The sequence below is a fragment of the Tetrao urogallus genome (genome assembly GCF_951394365.1).
Source record: "Tetrao urogallus genome assembly, chromosome: 4".
NCBI lineage: Eukaryota > Metazoa > Chordata > Aves > Galliformes > Phasianidae > Tetrao > Tetrao urogallus.
Window position 1 is genome coordinate 45,783,428 of NC_136817.1, and position 25,336 is coordinate 45,808,763.

Here is a 25,336-nt window from a genome sequence, read left to right on the forward strand (position 1 = left end):
AGCTGCATGCATGAACCTTACACTTTAATTTCTAAAGTGAAAATATTTATTAGGACTTGAATATCAGAATTCCCATTGCTGCAATGGTGTAAGAGGGAGAATGAAAGAGCAATTTCCTAAAGAATATTTTTGGATTTTTTTTCTCTGTACTGTATTTTAACGGGATGAGTAGATAAGTTAATGTGTTTTGTAATGGGACAGTATGAAATGGCTACCTCTTACTGAATATTTCTTAAATTAATTGAAAAATAATAACAAAAAGAGTGAAATCCCTGTATTTACTTATCCATGCATGATGGAATCTACAAACTAATGAATATGAAGAAGCAACAGTCTGATCAATTTGGGCTAAAAGTAAGATAAGGTGCAGAAGTTATTTCTGCTTCTCCTATTTGCCTTTGTCAGGGAAATCCATTTTGTGTTGTTGAAAATACAGTACCCACTTATTAAAGCATCTTTTTTAGCTGAGGAAGTCCATGGTTGGATCCCTGCTTCCCCTATGGTTTATACTTTATCTCCATTGATTCATCAGTTGTATCCTGGTGGTCTAAGAAAATATGACAGATTTTATGGAGGTTTTCGACCTGTGTTTGAAGCTTCAAGGGTTGTAGTTTCACCTCAAAACTAAGAAGGACTCTTTTGCATGGATGATTTTGAAGATATGGCTGGACTAACAGAGGACAATGGCTTTTCTTACAATTCTCCCAGCTTCAAACAAAAAAGCCACAGCAGCCTTTGAAGCCAGATTTCTCCTCCCCAGGCACCGTTTTTCATTTGGTGATAGCATCAAGCTGCCTCTTGCTCAATCCATCTCTCCAAATCTGTACTTGCAGCATCAGGGCTAAGCTTCAAATGGAGACGCGGGGTTCAGCCTTACCCAAACTTGTGTTTTAGTGCTTAAAACACTCCTGAAAACTGAGGCGTGAGGGCCTAAGCTCTCTTAGCCTCCCTTGCCAAGCTAGTGCTAGCAGTAGTCCCTGAACAACAGGTGTGAAACCACATAGCTGTATTGTTGAATGTTTTGGGTTTTTTTTTGATAGTGAGCACAGCACAGCCTGTGCATGTGGAAAGAGAAGGCTGTGTGGATTGAGTTTTTTTCAGATTTGGCTAAAGGAATTAAGGTTTAAAGTATTTCTGATAGTTCTATTAAAAAGTGATGATTTGAGAAAAGTATTTTTTCATATTTTTTACAGCATCATACAGTGAGCACTTCCTACTGTGTGAGCTTTTGGAAGACTGTAAACAACATTCCATCCATGCTTGTGCTGTGGCTGGATATGGACTTTCTGGAGTCTTAAAATGTTTTTATAGTATGTGTTTATTTTAATGGAAGGGTGAAGCATCTCACTGAAACATCTTGTATTCAACCGGGTGGAACCCGTAAAACCACAATCAGTGAGGATAGTCAATGGGTTTTGAAAGTTTTGTTCTGAAAACTGGCTCATAACCTCCCCCTGGTCCATTTTCTTCCGGCCATGCACACAAGGAGAGAATTGCAGAGGCAGGGGGAGTGGAAGATAGGATGGTGTTTCTCAAGATTGAGAATTAAAATGTGCTGATGGCTCTGTTTTCCTCACAGAAATTCATACAATGAGGTACTTAGTCAACAGTGTGACTTCTGTACTTCTTATGCCAGTGTCAGAACTTGTTTAGGCTGAAATCTTGGAAACTAAGTTCTGTGATACAGCAGGACATGTTTTCCCCTCTCCTTCAAGGAGCCCATTTTTTTAAGGGTTTTATGTAAGACGCAATGATTCATGAGTCACATACAGTTCACTTCTTACAGGACTGACTTGAGGTCCTTGCTGGATTTCAGACATTAAATGTGATAAGAGAGGAGAACTGCTTTTTAAAATGAGGAACATCTGTTTTGCCTTAAGATGATGGCAAAGATGTTTGTTCAACGCTTGGATGGGCACCTGAATGGCATCTCCGTGTTTTTTCAACTTCTGAGAAGTCATGTTAAGACCTCACTTTTCTGACCTTACCCACAGGGAAGCAGATTTCAGAGCACAGTGTTTACCAAGATGTGTTAGTGATGTAATTTAGATATCCATGCTGATCCAAAAGGGACTTCATGTGATTTTCAAGTCACCGACGTCAGAGGCAAGTGCCACCTGACTCTGCTAGACCTGTTGGTGGCCCTTCGTGGCATATTTTGTCAGTAAAGTATAAAGACTGTATTCGTTATTTACTGACCACAACCCTATTGTTTCTTGCAATTTCTAATTCTAATGAAGAGCATATTAGTAAATCCAATTCTTGAGCTGAAAATTGAATTATTGTACAACTAAAATCTTGTGTGCATGTATCACTGCTTCAAACCTATGTACGTAGGTACCTACGGAAGCCTCAAACCTGTTCACTTGCTGAGTTTGTGCCATAGCAGATACTGTAATTCTATACTCAGGTAAATGCAATTATATGTCAAGTAATATGAAAAAGAAATGTGTGCTAAGTATGTGTAAATACAAAATTCTGTCTGGCAGGCTCTTCTATCTATAATTGGAAGAATCAACCTACAGCGATAATGTCATTTCCTAGTGTAACTCTTGTTAATGAACCAAAATTCCTCATTCCATTGCAAACATATTTTACACACTGCATCATAAACTTTTAATAGTATAGGTGGGGATAATAGGAGGGGCAGAGAATGCTGAGATACTAAGTTCCAGGAGACTGGTTATACCTGTTGAGTATAATCTAGTGATCAAAACACTGAATAAACTTGAAAAACATATGAATCAACGGGTTCAGTATATATTCTTGATATTAATTATATGTACACCATATAAATCAGAAAACACTATAGAGGATTAAATTGTATTACGAGTTTTAGTATCTTAATGCCGTAAGAATTTCTTTGTCCTTTTACTCGTCACTTTTTTGCCACAGATAGCTTGATTTAACAATATTAAATATTTCTAAAGTTTTGTACAGATACTCTAGTTAACTTTAGTTAAGACTCTAAATAAGGTGAATACGCGGTAATCTTGCTACATTCTCATTGTGTATGATCTCAATTTCTACTGCAAAAAGATGTCATTTCTTTATTAGTAGGAAGTAAAACCAGAGGTTAAGGTAGTCTGCAGAATATCCATGTTGCCCTCTGTGCCATCTTGGGCGGTCTTAAAATCAAACGTGAAGCTGACAAATTCTGATGACAAGTATCGTGTTACTTTCCAAATACCCAGCTAACACCTGTTGTATGCTATTGCTGCCTCTTGTGTGCCATCTGTATATTAAAAAATGGATAGGTATAGCTAGACACCCATGTTTTCCATTAAGAAGTCTCTTGGGTGTGTTTCAAATTTTAATTTTGTCACTTTCTCTTGAGGCAGTGTTTAGTTTTACTCTTTGAGAGCAGAGAAAGGCTAAAGCTTCTAAATGTTCTGTATAGAAAATGATGCAATTCTGCAAAATGATGGAAACACCTAATAGAGTTTTAATCAAGCTCCAGTGTTGCTGCTGTCTAGAGGAGTTTTTGGTACTTCAGGGCTTTCATATATCGCTTCAATCAGATCAATGATTCATTGAAAAATGTTGAATGCTAATAGCACTAGAAGCCATTGACAATGTTTCCAGGCTCTTACTGTCTCAAAAATGCTGATTCCATGTGTTTTTTTCCCCTTTCATTTTGCTCTGAATATCCTGCTCACATATTTGTGAGTTCCTTGCTCTAGTGGTACTGAAGAACCTGAGAAAATCTAGCCGTTTGTGCTGCTACTCTGTTTTTCTTAGTTGTGTCAGCTAGTGTGAGTAGAGTATATGAGATATGTTTAATGTTATTAGATTTCTCTTCAGGAAGTTTGGTATTTAATTGAGTAAGTTCCACCTAAATAAATATTGCTGCTGGTTTTCATCACGTAAGACCATTCTGATCATGTGCTGGTGCCCAGTTACATCCCTGTGACAAAAAATGTTTGTTTATAGCAATATAGAAATCAAATTATAACTAATAGGCTGACTGCACTCTGCTACGAGTAATTCCTCGTTTTTGTTGCTTGAGATTTCCTTGTGTTCTCCAGGTGTTAGGTTTAAGAGCTTCACTGGGGAAGGTATGCCAGCAGCAATGCCCGTGCTGTTGGGAGTTCTCAGAACTCTCTTGGCCTGGGCATGGGCAAGGAGGAACAAGAGAGGGCAAAACCACAAATGAAATTCTATATATTATGTGATAATTTTAACATTCTGTGAAATAGTGGTTGTGTAGGGCAAGATGCAGGAACTGTGCTAATCAATAAAAGAAGCCAACATCTCCAGCCTATGTGCTGATGTGCCCATCCAAGTTGTTCCTACCATTTTTCAGCTTCGTTTTCCTACAAGTAACACAGCTGCAGTTTAGTGGAAGGGCTTTAAGACTAGAAGTTGAAACAGTTCTTGAATCTTGAAGAGAAATCAGTACAGCTGTAGCTTCAAAATCATTGGTGACTTAGCAATGGTCTGGAAGAGGTTTCAGGGGAAGAAGAGAATGCAATCTGGACCAACAGTCTGTACATGCTCTCAACAATTGGGATCATTGCACAACAATCCCAGCCATGGTTTTTGCCCACAATTGCAAGCAACTTGTCTTGTTTACCTATTCCATCCAATTCTCTGTTCCCATGATAGAGGTTAATGGGCATTTTTACATATTTCATAATGGAAGCTAATGCTTGTTGTTGAAAGGCAACTTCGTGCTTAACTTTTCAAGTTAAGGGGAAAAGAAACTTAAACATGACCACATGTTACATGACACCAGTAGCACGTACATGAAATTCAATCTTTGCAATGCATTTAAGAACAAAAATGAGTTCCAAGTTCTTTCAACTGTCCTGAAACCTTATAGGAAATCTGGAGGCTCATCCCACAGTATAAACAAATTTAAAATGAGAATTTGGTTTCTGTTGCTGAGAGCAGAGTGCTTGTTTAATTTGTGTCTAGCTTGTGCTCTCTGTTCTCTTTGTAGCTTGGGAACTGTGGGGACTCAACTCTCACCTCTTCTTCCATTCTTCAGCAGTGCTCATTAAAGGGACTGTGCCAGAATCTCTGGCCTTCCTTGCTTCTAGTCCTCAGCAACCAAACCACAAGAAGGAAAGTACATCATTGTAGCTGATGATAAACATAGTCAATATAAACAAAGCTCAATATTCATATTCCTCATATGCTTAGCCAGCCTTTTATTTTCAATCAATAGGAGCTATAGGTAAGGAATTATTTTTCTAATAGTGCTCCCAGATTCATAAAGAATAGATGACATGCAAGAGTAAATATACAGATATGCCTGCACAAGTTCCTTATATAATACACAAATATATTTTATATGACAGTTTCATAGTGCAAGAGTGTTGTGAAAATGACAGCCCTTCCCTGGGGTCAGATCTTTACAGATAGGACACAGCACAACCTTAGGCTTCACTAGTATGGTAGTTTCAGAGTTTGCTGAATTATGATGGCCTCAATAAAACAAAAAGCAGGAAAAAAAAAACAACAAACAAACAGACAACAACAATAAGCTAGGACACTGTACAAGGGATAAGCAAAGTTAAACTGAAATAGTAGACATTTGAGAGGTTTTTCCTTTCTTGTGGGAAAGTAGTTAAGCTAAATAGCTTTAGCTTAAAGAAATAAATGTTATGAGGATCTTTATAAATATTTATAGAGCAGTAATGCAGAAATATAGACCACTAAATCTGCTATGTGTTTATACTTCAGTGAAGGTCTCTGGTCGACGGCAGAGAGAGAATAATATGGGAACATCTCTGTGACAGCTAGTCAGAGAAGCCTCATCTGAACTTCTATCTTGGTTATCCCTGTGCTGACAAGGAGAACAGCAGCTTTCATGGGTGTATAGGATAGAATTGCTCACCCTCAAACTGACGGAGGCTGTGGGGCTCAAACCTCCAACACAAACCTCCTTTCCAGCCAGCCCTGATATACTGTGCAAGTCCCTCAGGTGTCAGAAATTTGTCTCCGAAAAGCTTTTGTTGATGTTGTTACTGAGACATTGAAGTGAAAAATTTCTCACTTGAGTGAAGAGTGAGCTTTTTTTCATCCAACAAAGTGGCCACCCTCTGGCACTATGATACAGGTGACCATCAGAAAAAGGACAGCCAAGTGCATGAGGAGTGCATAACACAGCAGTGGTGAGCATCTGGAAATGTTGCTGGCATTACTATGAAATTTGGGTGCAGTTGTAGAAAAAGGCCTGTTTCTAGTTTCAAATTATGACATGGCTTTTACAGCCTTCTGTCAGCAAATGGTGTTTGGAAACAGGAATCCAGGAGTTGAAGCTCTGGTTTTTAAACTGCTCATCCCCTTCTTTGTGGATACCAAGGTTTAGTGTAGACGGGACATTCATGGCCATACCTGGTGATCACAGTAGACTGAGGAGTGCTCCTAAAGAGACACGATCCTTTATAAAAAGCAGAAAAAGCAAATCCATTAAAATAAGTTTCTTGAATTTATTTATGAAGCAGAATCCATGGAGAGATTAATCTGTAGAAGAACTTAGAAATACCAGGGGAAAAAACATTGCTTTAGCACACTAAGCTGCTAAGCCCTCAGTTCCAGAAGTGATGTTTGTATAAAGCAAAAGAAAGGAATTACCTATTCAGGATCACGAGTCACAACTTTCTGAGCAAGGATAATACTGCACCTTTGGGTACATGGAGCAGCAGGTATTGGTCACCTGCACTGTTCAGTGTTTTGATTTTTCTGGCCTTCTTGGTCTGGAACTGAGATATGCATTTGGTAGCTTTTCATTTAGATGTGTATGTAACTCCAGACTCAGTTTGAGTTCAGGTTTTTCACTCTTTCATTTTTGGCTCCGGTTTCTGGTGTGCTATTGTCACAGGTAAGAAGAGGAGAGTTGGAGTGAGCTCTGCCTGTGGACTGACCAAGTTGGTCCACTTGCTTAGGGTGGAGTTTTGGAAGGCTTTTGGCCTGAAATTGATATGGTTGGTGTTTGTGTTATGTTTGGGCTGCAGTTGTTGCTGATGAACACACTCCGTGAACAGTCCCTGTGGGGCAGGAACTGCCAGCACCTCTTTGTGAGGCAGCCACACTGCTTCAAATCCCCACTGCCTTCCAGGTAAGGTAAGGGCCTCTCAGCAGGTTCACATCATGAAGCCTCGCAAGGGAGGTTACGAGGATGCTGGTGGCTTTCATTGCCTCCATCAGCCTTTCTGATAGGTCTGTGTGGGAGTAGTGGAGTGATCAGGGGGCTGTGTGATGGAGTCGGAGTGTGATGCACGCTGTTGGTGCTCCTGATCCCGTTTGTGTGGAGCCCAAATTACACAAGGATGATACTACTTGCAGTGAGGGTGTAGCTGAAACACACTTGTCTGCCCTAATCAGGACTTAGCTTGGGATCAGCGATGACAGCCCTTTATGCAGTATTTTCTTCTGCCAGGCAATTGTGAGTACTTTGTATACATTATTCTTAATTGCACTCAGACAATGTGTCCGCCACAGCTGCGCTGAAACAAAACAGTACCAAAATATGAGAACGCTGGGAGCGAGGTCAGGAAAGCGCGGCGCGACATGGGCAGGGATCACTGCTGCTCTGTTTGTTTGTACCACAGCACGACTTTGTGCTGCTGCTGCTCCAGAGCCACTGCCAGCCCCTGTCTGGACAGTCAGCTGTGAGCTACAGGCAGGAGGGCTGGCCTGAGAGGTGGCACAGACAGATTATCAGAGAGAACATGTGTTATATATGTATTTGGCCTATAATTTTAGTACATTCTTATCAGTAGTAATGAAATGTCTGTGAAGTTTTCCTTGTTTGCCTTTATGTTTTGCCCCTGCATCCACCAGGATGATGGAAGTCCTTGGGGTTAGCTTTACTTTCCAGCTCCCCTTGCTCCACAGTGTGAGTTAGGGATTTTGCAAGGCAAATGCATCCTTGTTCTAAAACCGATTCTTTCACTTGAATTTGCAAGCAACTTGGAAATGTTTCTGTTGGCTGTGGATTTGGCAAAAGCTTGTTTTGATAAGCACTAAGACCAAGTTAAGGCAGACATGAGGTTTTGGATCCCTCACTCCAGCACTTGGGACATGCTGCCACTGGGGATGGGACCACAGGACCCCTCGCATGCAGAGCCAGGCACAGGCACAGTAAGCCCTGGAGCTTGGTCTGCAGTGCCGGGTGAAGGTTCAGCAGCCTCTGTGGCCTTCTAAGAACAGTTTGTGGGAGGCTTTTTGCAGTGTAAGATCAGAGGGGAGCTATTATACTGAAGCTGTTTTGGCCTTGGTTTGATCAGAGGCCATGGAGCAAGTGAGCAGAGCTGTGGCTCCAATCCCCACTGGATTTGCTACCACAGCAGGAGGGAGCAATCCTTCCCTGCACGGAGGGTAACTATCATGCAGGCAGTATTTCAGATGGCACGCTGCTGCTTGACAAAAGAGGTGGTGCAAACAGAAGAAACCATTTTCTGAATTTCCCCCACACACCTAGAGACACTACTTGAACGTCATGGGCTGTACTACACATTTTTCATGTCTGTTTTTATCTCTTGCTTTTGGCCTTCAAATCATTTCGATATCAGACGGCTGCATGGAATTACCCTCTGTCCAGAGCAACTGAGAAGGAACATAAATCTGCAGTTCACCTTGGCCATCAGACAGCACTGGGCTCACTCTAGGGCTGCCCCCCGTTACTCAGGTATCCTGCTGGGATTTCCATCCCTCTCCTTCAGCTGTAAATCAGGCAGCTGATTAATAATCACAGTGAGGGAGATAATTAGTACTGGCATGTAGCTGTTTTATGGATCTTTCTTTTCTGGGAGCCAAACCCAACCATATGGAAAAATGTAGCTGAGACACTATAAATATGATTCCACTTAGACAGTTGTCTCTTTCTGTTTTCTGTTATCACAGCAGTGTCAGCACAAGGAAAACAATGAAAGTGAAGAGATGCTGTTGCAGATCTTATTACAAGTTTGAGTACTTTTTTCATTCTTCAAGGACACTGTGTTAATCTGAAGAAAGAAGGCTTGCATTGTGTTCATTTATTCCTGCCACAGTTATTTAAGAACTAGATTCAGTGCTTATGCTTGGAGAGCTTTGGTTCTCTTTTAACTATTTCTGGCAGAATTAGAAAGATATCCTTTGTGCTCTGTGTCATGATAAGTTGTCTTCTCCAATAAGCCACATCTTAAACTTTGTCAGTCCTCTCTGCATTCAAAAGCTGCTCCTGCAGTTGGACAGATGCTGGTGACCAGGTGTCTGTAGCACAGCCAGCAGCAAGTTAATATTTGCACGGAAAAGTAAAGTTTTCAGCAGCACTGGCTGTGACGGTGCTACTGGGTGATCAGCAGATGGGCACCTGTAGCAGCTGGACCCTACAGCTGCATGGGGGAATCTTTGCACAAAGCCCCTTCTGATCATAGAGCCATAGAATTATCAAGGCTGGAAAAGACCTCCAAGATAATCTAGTCCTCCCACCACCAATATTTCCCCACTAAACCATGTTCCTTAGTACAACATCTAAATATTTCTTGAACGTCTCTGGGGACAGTGATTCAGCCACCTCCCTGCACTGCCTGTTCCAGCACCTGACCGTTCGTTCAGAGAAGGGATTTCTCCTAATATCCAACTGAACCTCCCCTAGGGCAACTTGAGGCCTACTCGAGCCTTGTCTCTAGTTACATGGGAGAAGATGCTTCATGCTGATTTTCATGCAACCCAGTGAAAATAATAATAATTTTAGGATTCATTTACAGGGCTGATTCCCCAACAACAGCAATCAAGACTTTACTGGCAAAGAAAGTAATACGAGGAGAATATCATGCCTGTCCTTTTGGGTGCAAGGTGCTGGTGGACATGCAGCTTGACTGAGCTCAAGCAAGTGGTGAATTTAGACCTTTTTTTATGGAAGAAGGAACTGCAATGGAGGCAGGAGGTCTTCTCCCCTCCTTTTCACAGCCTTGTCTTGGAATAGGTGCGCCAGATGTCTTCTTGTTGATCTTTTGAAATAGTCAAGCAACTCTCTTTTCCACAAGGGAGTATTTTCTTTTGAGATGTATCTTTTTGCTCTGAAAGGGTTTAGAAATAGATTCTATGCCACAGGCATTCTCATCCAAAGCTTAAAGTATGTACAAAGCTCCCACACAACTGCATCAGTGTGATACAGATTGGGTTTTTTCTTCTGTAAGAGGGAAGTTATCCAAAGTGGTATGAGGTAAGTGATGGTAAATCATAATTCAATGCTTTAAAAAGTTTTTAATTTAATTCCCTCTTAAAAAGCAAATACTGTAAGAGAATTTAAGTCACTGCTCCAAAGCTAACATAGAGAGCTCTGCGATTCATCCTCGTCTCATCTTTCTGTCCCAGGCACAGCTTTCATAAATCATCTCTCTCCCAAGACCTCTACTCAGCATATTACATTTTTTCTGACACTTAACCCATTAGCGCTGTGTATGGTATGTATTATGCATTGCCTTTTGTGCATGCCACATATTACGAAGAGCTTTCTATCCCTAAGGATTTCTGCAGCTATTTCTGTTAGTTCATCCTGCAGTGTATTTTTATGAAAGTAATCAGCTAGCTTCTGCTATTAAGAAAGAGAGAATTGTAGCAGCAAACTGTAGGCCAAGCTCATTAGGTCATGATTAAAAGGTGGATTCTTTTTTAACGTGGTAAATGAGGTTCTAGAGCATGCACAGGGCACAAAAGTGATGCTGGAGAGAAGTCACAAGGGCTATTTCCTTGGGCCACTCTGTCTCTTTGGTTGTTTTATATCTTTAATTATATATTGAACCAAGAAGAGCCCAGAAACCTCTAATTTGCTTGGAGTGATAGTCTTCAGGAAGTCTGAGAAGGAAATGCCATGCATTCTCCCAATCTTGCTGTCTGGGATGAGCCCAGAGCAGACAGCTGGGGTCACAAGTCAGTTGTTTCTGGGAGTGCACTTCTATCTATCAGAAATGGAGAATTTTGTCACTACTAAAGCCAGGTCAGAATGTAGGAGCTGGATTTCTCCCTGGAATTGTTTTAGAACCAGCCTTAAGATTGGAGAGGATGAATGAATGTGACACTGGGCTCCTGGTGTCACTGCCTGGTGATCAGGCAGGCTGCCCAGAGTGTGGATCAGGGTGAGATGCCTTTCACTCAGCCAGTAGAAATAGAGAAGCTGCTACATCTCACCATGATCTCCTTTGTTAACCAGAGGCAAGGGGAAAATTACAGGCTGCAGTCTGTGGTGTAACGAGCCACTTGTTCATGCATCCTTCTTCACCCACGCTGAATGGTACTACGGGCCTGAAGTTTTCATTGCAACTCTCTTTCTTCTCTTGACCATCAGTAGACTTCCTATGTAAATTCAGCTAGTTTGGAAAACAGTTTCCCTTCTTCACAATTGACTGGCATTTTTCTTCCTGATCCATGCCTGTATATCATCATCCGCTGTGACAGTCACATTTTGCACTCTGAGTAATTCCCCAGAACTGGCCAACTACCATAAGTAGGCAACATTTCAATACAGTTTGTAATCACGTCTCCTTTCCCTACCTTCTCCTCAGATGCAAAGGAGCATCCCACTATGGCCTTACCAAGGAGCGGAAGCGGCGTTCCCAGGATTGCTCCCCGGACCGCAGCTCCAGCCTGGCAGTAGCTGCTTTGGGCCCTGAGCTTTCTGCAGCTGCAGCCATCGCCTTAATGACCGACGAGCCAGGACTGGTGAACCCAGCCTTCAGCCCCACTTCGGAGGACAGCCAGTCGGGTAGCGGCCCCAGGGACCTGCACTGCAGCAACCGCAACAGAAGTAAGGACACAAAGGGTTGGTTTTGGAGCTGGTGGCCTCTTCCAGCGTCTGTTTTCTGTGAAACACATGTTGGTGGAGGATGTTGTTTTTTTAGAGAAAAATTTGAAATGGCTTTTCCAAATGGGACTTCAGTGACCCAATATATTTCAGGTGAAAAACAAATTTTCTTATCCAGTGGCAATGTTTATCTGAAGACTTGCTGCGCACAGGCAAACTGCAGGTCTGAAGAAAGATTATTTAGGCAAGTCGGTTCCTTTGGGGTGTGTGAAGCGCCAGGGAGATGGTGCAACAACAGCTTCAACAAAACATGATGGCCCAGGTAGACCCTACAGACCATGTGATGGGCACCTATGCACAAATCTTTTGGCAGTTGACAAGTATTTAGAGTAAAACAGATGATGAGAGGTTTCTGGGAGCTTGGGAAGTGTTTGCCAGATTCCCAGAAAGCAGCACTTCAGAACTGTTATTTCTGCTGAAATAACAGCAGTTAGGGACAAGATGCTCCTTGCCTTGATTCTTCACCCTGTGGCATACCACCTGGCTCTGATGAGCATCGTAATTGAAAAATATGGTTTATGTAGAAGTATTAACAGTGAGGTCAAATCTTGTATTTGTGGTCTCTGAAGCCAAAACTGTGTTTCCCAAGCTTTGTGATGCATCAGGCCTGTGCTGGGAGAATGGATGAAAGGCTGAAGGAAGATTAAACAAAGAGCAGCAATATCCCCTTCTGTGCATGCAGAAAGAGAGAGATGGAAAGGGACAGAGCAAGAACATCAGGATGAAATTAAATCCCACCAGAGTTTAAAAGCTGCAGTCTGGTTTGGGGGAATGTTGTATTATTAGATTACAATGTTTGGCGAGCATGCAGAGCACAAAGAGAGTGACAATATCTTCAGTACGATGGAAAGGACAGTGAAACTATTATGATTTTTTTTTTTTTGTGTTGTCTTACCCAAGCTAGAAGATGTGACTTAGTAGGTCCCTCCCACCTGATGATCTTTGAATTTTTGTCATAATATTGTTGGCAGATTGGAAGCATTGCCAGGGTTTTGAGGCAGTAGTGGATTTTCAGCAACAAATTCCAGATTTTTTGGGTGGGGAGGATCTAACTTATGTAGCTTGAGAAGGGCAGTATTTCTTCCTCTTCTATACATTTTTCTCTAGATTGTTGCTGATTCTGCCCTGACCGAGGATTATTTTCTCCCACACTGCCACACTTGCAGGTACAGATATCTGCATGTGGCTGGCAGAATAGACAGGAGAGGTGGCAGTGTCAGGGTGTGGGACAGAGGTAGGATAATTGTACCTCCATGCAGGTGGGTGTTGTCTTGGAGTCATGACATCAAAGTGTTGCTGTTTTGCCCTGTTGTCTGCCAAAGGCTGCAGAAATGATGTGGGTCTGAAACTGTTGAAACATATTGATTTTTTTCCTGCTGTTGCAGCTCGACACTTTGAACGCTCCACTATAAGAAGCAGATCTTTTAAAAAAATAAACAAGGCATTCAGTGTTCTTCGAAGGACAAAAAGTGGAAGTGTGGTTTCCAACCAGGCTGACCAGGAAAGAGAGGCTGTTGGAAACTCTGTTGCTGGAGAAGAAGGTAATGCTTTTTTCTTCTTGTATTCTCACTTAAATGCGGCAAGGGACCCCATGCATGTTGGAGCTGGCTGTCCAGTGTTGACATGTATTTCATTTCATTAATGAAATTCAATACATTTCAATACATTTCATTTAATCATGTGGGTGCACATGATTAAAAGGAAGCTGAAAACTACTTTTCCTTATTTTAAAAAAGCTTTTAGTGAATGAGAGGGAAGGGGAAAGCAGAGGTGTGTGGGACTTCACGTACGGTTGTGCTGGTAACTGCCTATGTGCAACAGTTGATCCAGTATCCAATGCACAGGATGTGGAATTGAGCATCTGGGACTTGTTACTGGAGCTGCTGCTGATTTGCTCTTTTGGGTCATTCGGTCATTTAGTTCAAGAGGTTTTGCCAGCATGTGTGTGTTTTCCCCCTAAAGCAAACAGATCACAGTGATCACACATTATGGAAATCTTGTAAGTTGCTGCTAATGGTTATGAACCACTAGAAGTTACCAGTGGAATGACAGTAGGAAAGAGTAAAGCACTGAAATTACCCCAATATTTCTTGTAGGGTCCTTAGTAATAGATTTGTGTTGCCTCAGCTAGGCAGGTGATGAGGTAAGAACCCTCTGCTCTCAGCTGAGAGAAAAGGCAAGTTGCCCTGACATTGTCAAGGGTGAGGGGTCTGGCAGGCAGTAGCACTTAACATTTGGCATTCTCAAAACAATAAGCAAATGTTACTAATTGCTTTGGATCATAATTACGAAGCCAACATTAGCATTCATGCATCAAGAGGAAGTGATGATAGAGTGGGAAACATCGTCTTAATCAAGGCCCTAATTGAGTTCATTATTCCTTTGTCTGATGCCTTAGCACCTCAGCTCTCTTCCCAGATAAAAAGTCCAGGGCAAAGGCTTTAAGAAGGCAACAGAGTCAACTTCGCTTTGCTCTATATGACAGGCTGTCATTGAAACCCATTGAAAATAAGGACATAATGATGCCAAATATTGTGCTTACACATAGCTATTCTAAAATCAGAGAACAGTGTTTAGTACCTCTTCTGCTTTCCTTGCTTGTTTTTTTCAGAAGAGTTCCACATAGTCTTGTGTTCCCGATCATTGCTCTCCTTGTCCAGATTTTTGTTGATGTAACCAAAACAAAGCCAGATAATTCAAAAGTATGAAACTTTTCCATAAAAATAATATGATTCTGCTTCTTGATCTGAAATGTAGTTAATAACTTTACCAAGTATTTTTTAAAGATTCCCTGGTAAAAGTTCGTAAAGAAGTTGCCTACTGCCATCTTTGAGGAAACAGGTATTTTTCTCATTTGCTAGCAACTGCTCAATCCGCTGTAATCAAATCTTGACCTTCTTCAGACAGAGTGAAATCCTGAATTTCTCAGGCTCATGCTTTTCAAAAACCAATTTTTAGGCACAGGCATGGAAAGCTTTCTACCTAGGCTTATAGCGGACATTGCTAATAGTCCGCTGAAAGCATGGTTTCATGTCCAGAGATCATGAGGGAATCTGGATGCCAACAACACCTGGCCAGTAACCCTGATGATAAAAGAAGTAGATGTGAGGGTGACACTGGACTTTGTATTTCCAGCAGAATGAAAAACACCGTCTCCTCTTTAAGGGATATATAATGGTCCCTTGGAAGGGCACTCTTTGTAAAGATGTCATTCTGTGCCTGATTCTGCTTGTGATGTCATTATTCAGCACCAAGTGTGCCTGTAAAATTCCAGATATATTCTACCTCACTGGAAAAACAAGGTAGACATGTAATTACTTAATGAGCAGTTACTCTCATGCATGAGCTCACAGAAGCTGAGTCCTCAAATGATGGTACTAATTACATATGCAAAGAATGCATTTTGATTAGTCTGTTTTGGAATTTGGTATTTAAAAAAAGCAAGCAACTAATGTGCAGAAATACAAGTATAACTTTAACAAGGATCTCTGTTTAGCCCTTTGCAGCAGGTGCTTTGTGCATCTCAAAGGCACTCCCTGTTTCTTCTTGTTGGAAGAAGAAATGAATATACTTCTTTCTGTAGCAGTTATCACCATCCTGCCAGCTGGGTACTTGCTTTCTTCTCCAGTTCTGTATGTTTTATTCTATTCCTGTTTTTTAAAAACCCTCTCTTGTTCCAAGTAGTCTGAATTTGGACTGCTGGTGAGAGCTGGTCACCCATTAAGGATAGCTGCAGTCTGCTCTGCAGTTATTTAATACAAGTCTGCCTGTCCCCCATTTTTAGAATTTCCTCATCTCAATTCAGGTATCTCTGCATATTGTGTTTTGCCTCTATTTTGTTTAAAAGAACTCTGAAAGCAAAAACTGTGATGTGTACCTGTGTATTGTCCCCAAAAGCAACAGCAGCCATGGATTTCTGTTGTCATATCAATTTTTTGCCTGTTGCAGCATGTGGAAGTGCCTCTAATATGAAGCTGTATCTCAACTGGGCCTGTGCTCAACTGCCATATCCCTGCAGGGATGCAAGACAAAAGTCATCCCCTGATGGGGGAGGGATGGCATCCGAATAACCATGATTGGACTTAATCTAAAAGCTGAATGTAATGCTGGATTTGGAAAACTCCTTTGCTACCCCAGGACACTGAAAAATATATCTATACTGTGTTTCTAGTGTAATTAGAGCAGGAGAATAGTTACAGTCTACTGCTGTCCTACACCTGCAGCTGTTAGGAGTCCTTTGCTGTGAAAGTGACTTCATGATTTCCATTTGCAGCCCATGCTTTGATTAATCTAAGCTGATGTTGTATACACACGTTCTGGATTTAAGTGATCCAGGCTTTCTTTTTTTCTCTGCCTATGGTGATATTTTCAGTAGAAAAGTGTTCACTGTCCAAGTGAAAGAGCATGTTAAAAGGGCATGAAAATTGTGAACAGTGAGAAGAAAATGTTTAGGTGGAGAACGGCTTAAGATTTTCTCATTTTTAATAACTTGATCATTTGTAAATAACCGGAGAATAATGTCACTCATGGCACTTAGTATTGTACATGGCTTCCCAGGTCAGAAGTAAAGGTTAGGGGAGTTTAAAAGAGACTGTTTCATTCTGAGAAGTGAGGGACAGTGACAGGGACACCCTTCCGGCAGTGATGCATTTAAGATGTGATATCTTTTGACTGGATCTAGTAGTGTAAATGACCTTGACAATCTAGTTAAATGATAAAATATCTCCGAGCAAAGACTGCTCTGGTTTTGCCATGCTTATTTGTATCGCTGTACTCTTATTCTGGCATCACACTTTAAATTCATGTCCAAGAAAGATTATATATATATATACACTCTTTACTCAAGCTGATCTACAAATACAAGTTGTAAAGCAGCTAATTCTTTAGGAGGAAAGAATTCAAGAATGCAATTGCAAAACCCTCTTTAATGTAAAAGAGAGCCATACTGCTAGTTTTCAGGATCAGTCATCAGTTCCATTTTGCAGTCAAGTCATTGTAAAATAAATTGAATTTATGATTGCTTGAGGATGTCAAATGCAGTTCAGAGTCAGCTAATTCTTCTTAGTCCCAGGGCTGGTGCAGTGCTACATCTGTTATTGCTTTGCAGCAGTCAAGACCAAGGCAACCCTGGCAGCACTGGCAGGCTCACAGAGCAGACTACTGTTGTGTGGGTGTACCTCCCTCCTGCTGTTCAGCTGGAGCCCAGCTGTGTTTTCTCTGTGTATGTCTACATGTATATGCATATGCATGTGTAAGATAGATATTATAAATACTTTGGTGTTTTGGAAAGGCACATGAAGAAAAAGGAGGTAAGTGAAATGCAGAATGCTCTAAGTGCCAGAGCCAGGTCTTTTTCAACCATTCCATGGCAATAAGACTTCTTAAGTGAAGAAAACAAAGTGACTTTCCCAGCCCCAGGACAAGAAACATCAGCTCAACTTTTGCCCTAGGAAGGCTACATTAGTACTGTTCCTGTTTTCCCAAATGTGATTCAACTGCAGTTCCATTTTCCTAAAATGGCTGCTAGAAATATTACACAACTGGTTGAAAGCACCCTGCCCCCAGGATAGGGAGCCGGACAGTTTTCAAGTGGATGAGATTGGCTCTGTGGTGTTTCCTCCACTGCAGATAGGTGAACTGATAAACTTCTCCTGCTGTAAATAAAACAGCCACAGTTCTTGGGACAATTCTATGACAATTTCACTTGACTTCTTTCAGTAAGAGAAGATGAAAGACACTGCAGTTGGCATTGCCAACTACCTGCCCCCTGCATCGAACCAGCAACCCTGAAGAATTAATGAAATGAATAACACTCTTGTTTTCAAAACAAGATGGCAAGCCATTGGGAGAATGAAATGCTAACTGGAAAATTACTGGAAAGGAAGAGTTGCAGAACAAAGCCTCACACTGATTCAAGTGATGTTCACAGACACACGTATTTTCCAAGAATAGTTTACACCATTTTCATTTAAATTGTGATGACCATGTGCCTGAACGCTTGCTATCCCTGTAGATAGATGGATTCATGGAGGTGGGCTGTAGGCACACAAAGCTCTGGAGGCTCCAGCCAGCGCCTCCCATCATCCAGACCTTCTGGTCTGGGCAAGGACTGGCAATGTGAGACAGAAATTGTGCTCACAGTGACCTTGCATTACTCTGGAGCCAAGCGTCATAGCAGACACACTGAGCAGAGCTGTGGGGATGGAGGCAGCTGTTATTCTAATGGTACTTCCAGAAGGAGAACAGTACATGCAGAAATCAGCTGAAACCCAAGACCTGGAGGAACACTTACATTAAGAACTGTAAACTGTGGGGCTAAAATATTAAGTGTACTTAAAAGTGCCTATTACAAGTCTCATGGCTAATGTACTACTAATTCTGTGTTGTCCTGTGTTGTATCAGACAAGCAGAATTTGATGGGTAAAGCTGGCCTCTCCTACGTTATTTGTTACTCTGATGAAAATACAGATAAAATTTTACTTTAATATAATATTACCTGAGGAAAAAGCATAGAAAATATTTCTGAATGCGGATGACATTTTGTTATTATTGACAGATTCAGAATGCTCCATACCAATACCTGCAACAAAAACACAACACTCGGTGGAAAGACCTGCAAGAGTCACCAAAAACAAGACAGAAAATTTACTTCTTTCTAGATTCAGCAGCGCTTCAATATTTAAGGACTGGAAATATAAAATGGTAAAGAAAGGTATGCAATACTCCAGGGTTTTCCTGCTCTGGAAAACCTGCTCAAAGGGAACTGAGAATTTTAAGAGCTGGAAAGGGTTGGAAAGTGGGGTCTGTGCAAACCCCACAGTAGGTTGCATGCATGTGAGTGGTGCAAGCTCTTACTCAGACCCCTTATATTTGGTGAGACTTGCTGAGGTCTCCTTCACTGTGTGTAACCAGGTGCTGGAGCAGGGCCCATACCTCTTGTGGGTATAGTGCACACATTTCAAAATTTCAGGTCAAAGACTTTGTTTCCACGTGCGGCATTTTCTTAAAACAGGCAAGGTAGGTTTTAATGAGCCTCCATGTAATATATACAAATTGTTTGATGAGAAAGCTATCTCAAATTTTGCTATTCAGAAATACATGTGTGTGTACATTTAGTTTTTCAAACATAGTTTTTAAAACAGTCAGTTGTATTTTTATTGTGACAGTCTAAACTGTTGATTATGCAAACATCCATGTGTATATCTGGGTTGAAAATAAGAGGCAAATCTTTGATGAAGATATCAGAAATTAAGTGGTCATTCACTTTTTTGATGTTTCACTCATCTGAGAAGAAAAAGGTACAATTTACTAATTATATTCAATAAAGAACACAAATCAAACCTGGGATGTGAAGCAGCATATCCTATGAAAAGAGGAACATGGTGACTTGCACACTGGCAAGAAAAATGCTGTGGGATGATTTGTTTTGTTGTAAACTGTGTGCTTTAGAAGGAAATCATTTATTTGAAATTCTTTCAAAGGATCTGCATGAAGTCATACTGAAAATAAATCAAATCCCACCATACTTACTAAACCAGTTAAAGCATTGCTCAAGAAGCAAAAGAACTTACATAAGTATTTTTCTTTTGTATATGATGGGTCTTGTTCACTGCCACGTTGCTCTGGTTTTATTCTGGGATAGTTAGAAACTGATATAACATGAGTGCATCAGCAGCTTGTTCAATCTGCTCTCTATGGGCAAGAAATAGCTAATTCCTTTAGAAAAAGAGATCAGATTGACATATGAGTGCCTACGCCACAAAGTGCTATTCCTTACAACCTGAGCTGAATCATCATGCAAAGTGCGGTGGGATCAGTTCTGCTATGGGACAGTTTTGATAGCTTGCAAAATATATAGAAATATTTATTTCTTCCGTTTTTGAGCAGAGGAGAATGCATGTAGTAAACTACAAATGCATTTGTAGTTTACTAACGTAAACCCTTAAAGCTACCTTGGGAGTACAAACTATGCATGAGGGAAAAGCCTTCGGTGATTGTTGAGGAGTGCTTGTGTCATCTGGCCTTAAGCACTTCACTGAGCCATCGGGTAACTGGCTTTGTCTTCTTACATAGCAATAGAGGGAGTTTAGCAGCTCCTTTGGGTGCTCATACCCTGCATAGGAAATTAGGCATTTGGGATAGAGGCCTGCCTTTAAATGGTATGAGTCCACCTTCAGACAAGGGGGAATCAAACAAGCTCCAAACTGGGCAAATAATGTTCAGAAAGTATAGGAGTGTGGGGGAACAACTCATCTTCCTGTCCTGAGACTTTAAAGTTGTGCACAACTCTGAAGCAAATCAGTACAGCTGCAGAAACCACAACAGGAGTGTAATTAAGTGATCCTTGGATATTAGGTTGAGTACAGGTGTGTAATTATCTAGATAGATTTTCATTGCCTGTCAACTTTGTATAAAACTATGAAGTCGAAGTCTGTGCAACCGGTAGGTGCTTTTTGCAGACGTGGAGGAAGACAGCTTCCCATTCCGAAGAGCCTATGATCAAGAAGTGGTAAGGGATTTAATGTGGTATTTATTAATGGTTTTATTTTCCTACTCTTTCTTTCCCCTCGATCTCTACCAGGAACTTTTGGTGCTTTTCTGGTTTGTTGCCTGATAATTCTGCAGTAGGAAATATTTATTCTCTCTCTGGTACTGCTCTATTAGTTTTCATTTAACAGTTTTCTGCTATTCAGTTGCAATTGCTGTACTTTAATTTCTAAAATAGAGTATTGAAAAAATGTTAGCACTTCATTTTTCTACTTGCAGGTTTACACATAATGTGGACTCTTATATCAGAAATTCAAAAGCTTTCTGTCACATGTGGAGGGTCACAAGACACTTAAGGACTGATATGTCTGTACTAGACATCTCAGTAGTGCTTTTACTTGAATTTTACTCAATGATGAATGTGGATTAAAATTGCCCAAGACATGCTGTGCAGACTAACATGTCAGCTGAAAAATAGGGTTTGGAAGGAGATGCAGTCCCCAGCACATTATAACTAAAAAACAGGATCCCTGCACACAGTTGGCCCTTGTTCCCCACACTCAGATTGCCAATGCCAGCAGAGATCTTCCCTTGCAGCTGAGCAGTCAGCATCATTCCCTTCTACCCCACAGGTTCATAACATGTGAAAAATCTTGGGAAAAACGGATTCGTTCAGGAGGGCTGACTGCTTCTGAAAGTAGAGCGGCTCATCCTTCATGCATGAAGAGTGTAGTTCAGAGTGTTGAGCTGTCTGGGTTAAGCACAGGACAGATTTGTGAAGATACCACCCAGTCTGTGTAGATTTATTCAAGGCTATGGGCAATACTGTGGAAATGTCACCTCCTGCATCAATAGCAGCAGATATGTTCTCATTTGAATTCACATTTCTTAACAAGGCTTAGGATAAGTTTGTGTTAGAACTCATAGAGCTGGCTGGCCAGCAGCAGTACTTTTGCTTGTGTAACTCTTTGAAGATCTATCAGATCACCTCTGAAATTCCCCTTTCTGAATGTATATTGGTTTTCATACTGATCCTTTGCAGTAACAGCCAGATATTCTTGCTTCCTAGACTTCAGGGATGATGTAAAGAGGATGATCTGGTAGGGAAACTGCTGTTTGCTTTGGATTGCCAAAGAAAATTTGCCTTTCTGTAAGCTCAAGGCAAAAAAAAAAAAAAAAAAAAAAAAAAGTTTGCATGGCTACTAGCAGTGAGGAAAGTCAGCAGCCCACTGCAGCACAGACCACCAGGGTTTGTTGGCTTGTCTGTGCCCATATTCTCTAGGGCCAGTGAGGAGCTGTGACCTGTTTCAGAGGGGTGTCTGGTGGCTAAAATCATATTTTGTTCCCTTAAAATTTTAGCACGCATAACTATATTTTTTTTCTTAAGCTCATTTCATCTGTCTGGATTGCATCAAGTGTTTGAGGCTGTGCTTTGAGGGGGAAAAGAATAGAAGGGAAGCTTGAATATATTCATTAAAAATGATCCCTTCAAGTTCACTAAAGCAAACATACATTTCCTTTGCTGCACACGTAGTGTATATCATATCAATGCATAAAACCTAGTTTGGGTAACTGACAGGTACTTGAAGTCATATGGTGCATGCTTTAATGAAGCAAAGACAAGATGTCATATAAATACCTTACGATGTACATTTCCAGGTTTTCCCAGATTGTATCACCTGATTCCAGATGGTGAAATCACCTGCATTAAGATCAACCGGACTGATCCCCATGAGAACCTGGCCATTAGGATTGTGGGAGGCAGCGAGACTCCTTTGGTTCACATTATTATACAGCATATTTATCGAGATGGAGTAATTGCCAGAGATGGAAGATTGCTGCCTGGAGACATGATACTGAAGGTACAGTACAGTGGGAGTACAAGATAAAAAAAAAAAATTGTATCCTGACCAAGAGTAACTATAAATTGATCATGAGGTTTGCAGTGCTGCCGTGTGTAGATAGAACAATACATGCAAGAAGAAGTCTGGTTCCTCTGCATGCTGTGATGATTTTATTCATCACAGCTGTTTTTGTAACTCACATTTGTTTGCATTTCCCACTCAGTTATCAGGCTTCTGTACTTCCTAGCCAAGCATGGCAGATCCAAAATGCATTGCAGCATGATGTTGGCATGTCTGACCCAGCAGAATAAATATTTTCTTCTGAAAGCAGGAGCAAGGCTTTTTTGACCTGTTTTTTTGTTTGTTTCTACTGAGCTGTGGATTTGAATCTCACTTAGTGCAGTTTCCATTGCTTCAAATCCCACTTACAACAGATGACAGAGGCCTGGTCAACTTATGTCCTATCTGCATCAGCACCATACAACGTGAGGCACTGTTTGCTCTGATCTGTGAGAGCTGCCCCATCAGCAACCACAGGTGGAATCTCTACGAACAAATGAACAGCCTTCAGGTGTTAGCCGTTGGCTGCTACTTTTGCATCTATAGACATGTGTAACAGATGAGCAAGAATTAGGCCAGGTGGTTAAAAATCATGTATCTTGTGAACAGTGGCTCCAGCAATGAACAAGAACTCCCAGCTGCCCCTTTGACTTGGAGCTCTGAAAGGGTGCTACATTACTTTAATGTTTCAGTACTCAGAAGAAAGGCTACCTGGTAAATCCTACCTGGAAAAAGAAACATAAAAAGCCCAACGCTCCAGTGTGGTGTGTAAGCATGACTCCCTGCTAAATAACCAGTGCTTTTGGCCTTCTGCTTGAGGCTCTTTTCTCCATTTTAATTAGAGGTTCATTAGTGGGGCACTTTTTTTTTTCTTTTTTTTTTTCTGCTTTTAGTAATACAGCTGAGAGATAATGAAGAGAAACAACTGGAAAGTAGTGGGAGTGGAAGGAAGGGCTGGCAAGGTGATCTGAAATCAGAAGCTAGTGAAATAAAACCAAGATATATGAAAGGATATTGGAGCTTGGGGGAGAGCAATAATAAAGTTGAGAAATAACAGTTATGTCTGGAGACTATCCGAGCTCAGAGAAGGAGGGGGGGGGTGAAAAGCAGAAAGTGTCTGTACAGGGCGTCCTTTCCTTGGAGGAAGGACTCTTTTGCACACACACTTGGCGTGCTGCACCACGCTGTTGGGAGCAAAGCACACCACCTCATATGAAGACATCTGTGTAAATAGAGCAGCCGTCTTCATGCCAATTCAGATTAAATTGCCTTTCTGCCACTGATTTACAGCTATCTCTTCCAGGTGAACGGCATGGACATCAAAAACGTGCCTCACCACTACGCCCTGTCCATCCTGAAGCAACCCTGCCACGTGCTGCGGCTCACGGTGCTGAGGGAGCAGCGGTACCGGTGCCGAAGCAGCGGGCTCAGCCTCGATGCCCACTGCAGCAGGGATGACAGCTTCCACGTCATTTTGAACAAAAGCAGCCCCGATGAGCAGCTAGGGATAAAGCTGGTCCGCAGGGCCGACGAACCCGGTGTGTTCATCTTCAACCTGCTGGACGGAGGAGTGGCTGCCCGTGATGGCCAGCTGCAGGAGAATGACCGGGTCCTGGCCATCAATGGGCATGACCATCGGTACGGCAGCCCAGAGAGTGCAGCCCAGCTGATCCAGGTCTGTCACCATGGCTTTGGGCACTGTTTCTGGACTTGGCAAAAGCCAAGAGATGCATTTTCACCATCCGTAGTAATGGTGCTGGGGATGAGATCAATAGGTGTGCATTAATGGGAGGGAAGGTGTGCTGTGTCTCGTTTCCCATCAAGGGTGGGAACTGGCACCTCTGAAATCTCCCTGGTGTCACTGCGGGCACGAGGGTGAATATGTGCATTTTCCTCCCCATGATGCCTCCTGCAATCAGCTCACTTCATGGCTTTGTTTCAAAAAACAAGTCAATGTAAATCTCCGTATCCTTTATTCAGAGGGTGGCGAGGTAGACAGGCTGCCCGGAGACACTGTAAATGCTCCATCTCTGGAGGTGTTCAAGGCTGGGTTGGATGGGGCCCTGAGCAGTCTGAGCTGGTGTTTGGAATTGGGTGGGCTTTAAGGTCCCTTCCAGTTCAAACCATTCTATGATTATATGAATCTATATATATACACTCTGTATCTGCCAAAATGCAAACCCACCTGTACCCCAATGTCACAGAGTCCAGCAGGGTCCTGACTCCCTCCAGGGGAGAAGGGAACAAACTAGAGAAGTTTAAGGCAACCACTGACGTGTTCTGGGATGAGCATTGCAGCATCAGTGACTTTCTGCAGGCATGTCTTACAACTGAAGGTACTCCATATGCCTTGTGGATATTTCTAACCTAAATCCAGCGTTAATTCAGATATTTTGGGGATGAAAAGTAAGGATCTTGTCCTGTAGTTTTTATAAATCTCAATTTAGCCTTATGGAGAACTAAAGGGGTGCCTTTCAGATGCACTTAACAGCTTTGCCACAAAACTGTCACTGTCTTTCTCAGCTACAGAATCAGTGAACTTCTGCCTAATTTCCCCTCCAGAACCATTTTCACTAAATTTATTTCTTTACAGCCTACCTTTTAAGAAAACTTCAACATAAAAAGCAAAGCCAAGGATCTTTTGTTGCTTTTCTTTCTTATTTATAGTAGTCATTGTACTTGTGCAACTTTACATTTCATTTAAAGGGATGCACAATGTTCTCATATTGAAGAATTTCACATACCTGAATACGAAGATGTTGAATCAGGCTGGATGCTCCGCATTTCAGGGGGTATAATCAGGGTAACATGAGTCTGGCTGAAAGAATCTTTAAATGCAATGCATTCTGTGACAAATGTTCTCCCTCTAGCATAGGTTCACAGATGGTTGTTTGCCAACATTCATTGAAAAGTTTATGGCATAGGTAAAGATAAAGCCATTAGCTTGTCTTCGTGCTGAGAGCAGGGCCTCCCACTCGTCTGAGCAGGCATGTCCTGCCCGGGAAGCAAAACCGCATCCTTTTGCATAACGCCAGTTGTTGAAATTCTGGTCCAGCATCTTTCTGGATTACGTTATGTAGATCACTAACTGGGAGCAGAAGGCGGCAGTTGGGGAGATGTTAAATTCTCCAAAGGGAACAGAGATGGG

The 25,336-nt window shown here is 41.7% G+C and overlaps 1 protein-coding gene across 1 annotated transcript in view; it reads left to right on the forward strand.

Moving 5' to 3' along the window:
* Positions 1-25,336, forward strand: part of LNX1 (ligand of numb-protein X 1) — a gene marked incomplete at both ends in the record, with an annotated part of 58,310 nt that overhangs the window by 16,232 nt on the left and 16,742 nt on the right. Inside the window, 4 exons of the mRNA XM_079534736.1 lie at positions 11,499-11,740; positions 13,183-13,338; positions 21,944-22,146; positions 23,492-23,863. Of these exons, the coding sequence (XP_079390862.1) occupies positions 11,499-11,740; positions 13,183-13,338; positions 21,944-22,146; positions 23,492-23,863 (973 nt within the window). The remainder of the gene's footprint in view (positions 1-11,498; positions 11,741-13,182; positions 13,339-21,943; positions 22,147-23,491; positions 23,864-25,336) is intronic.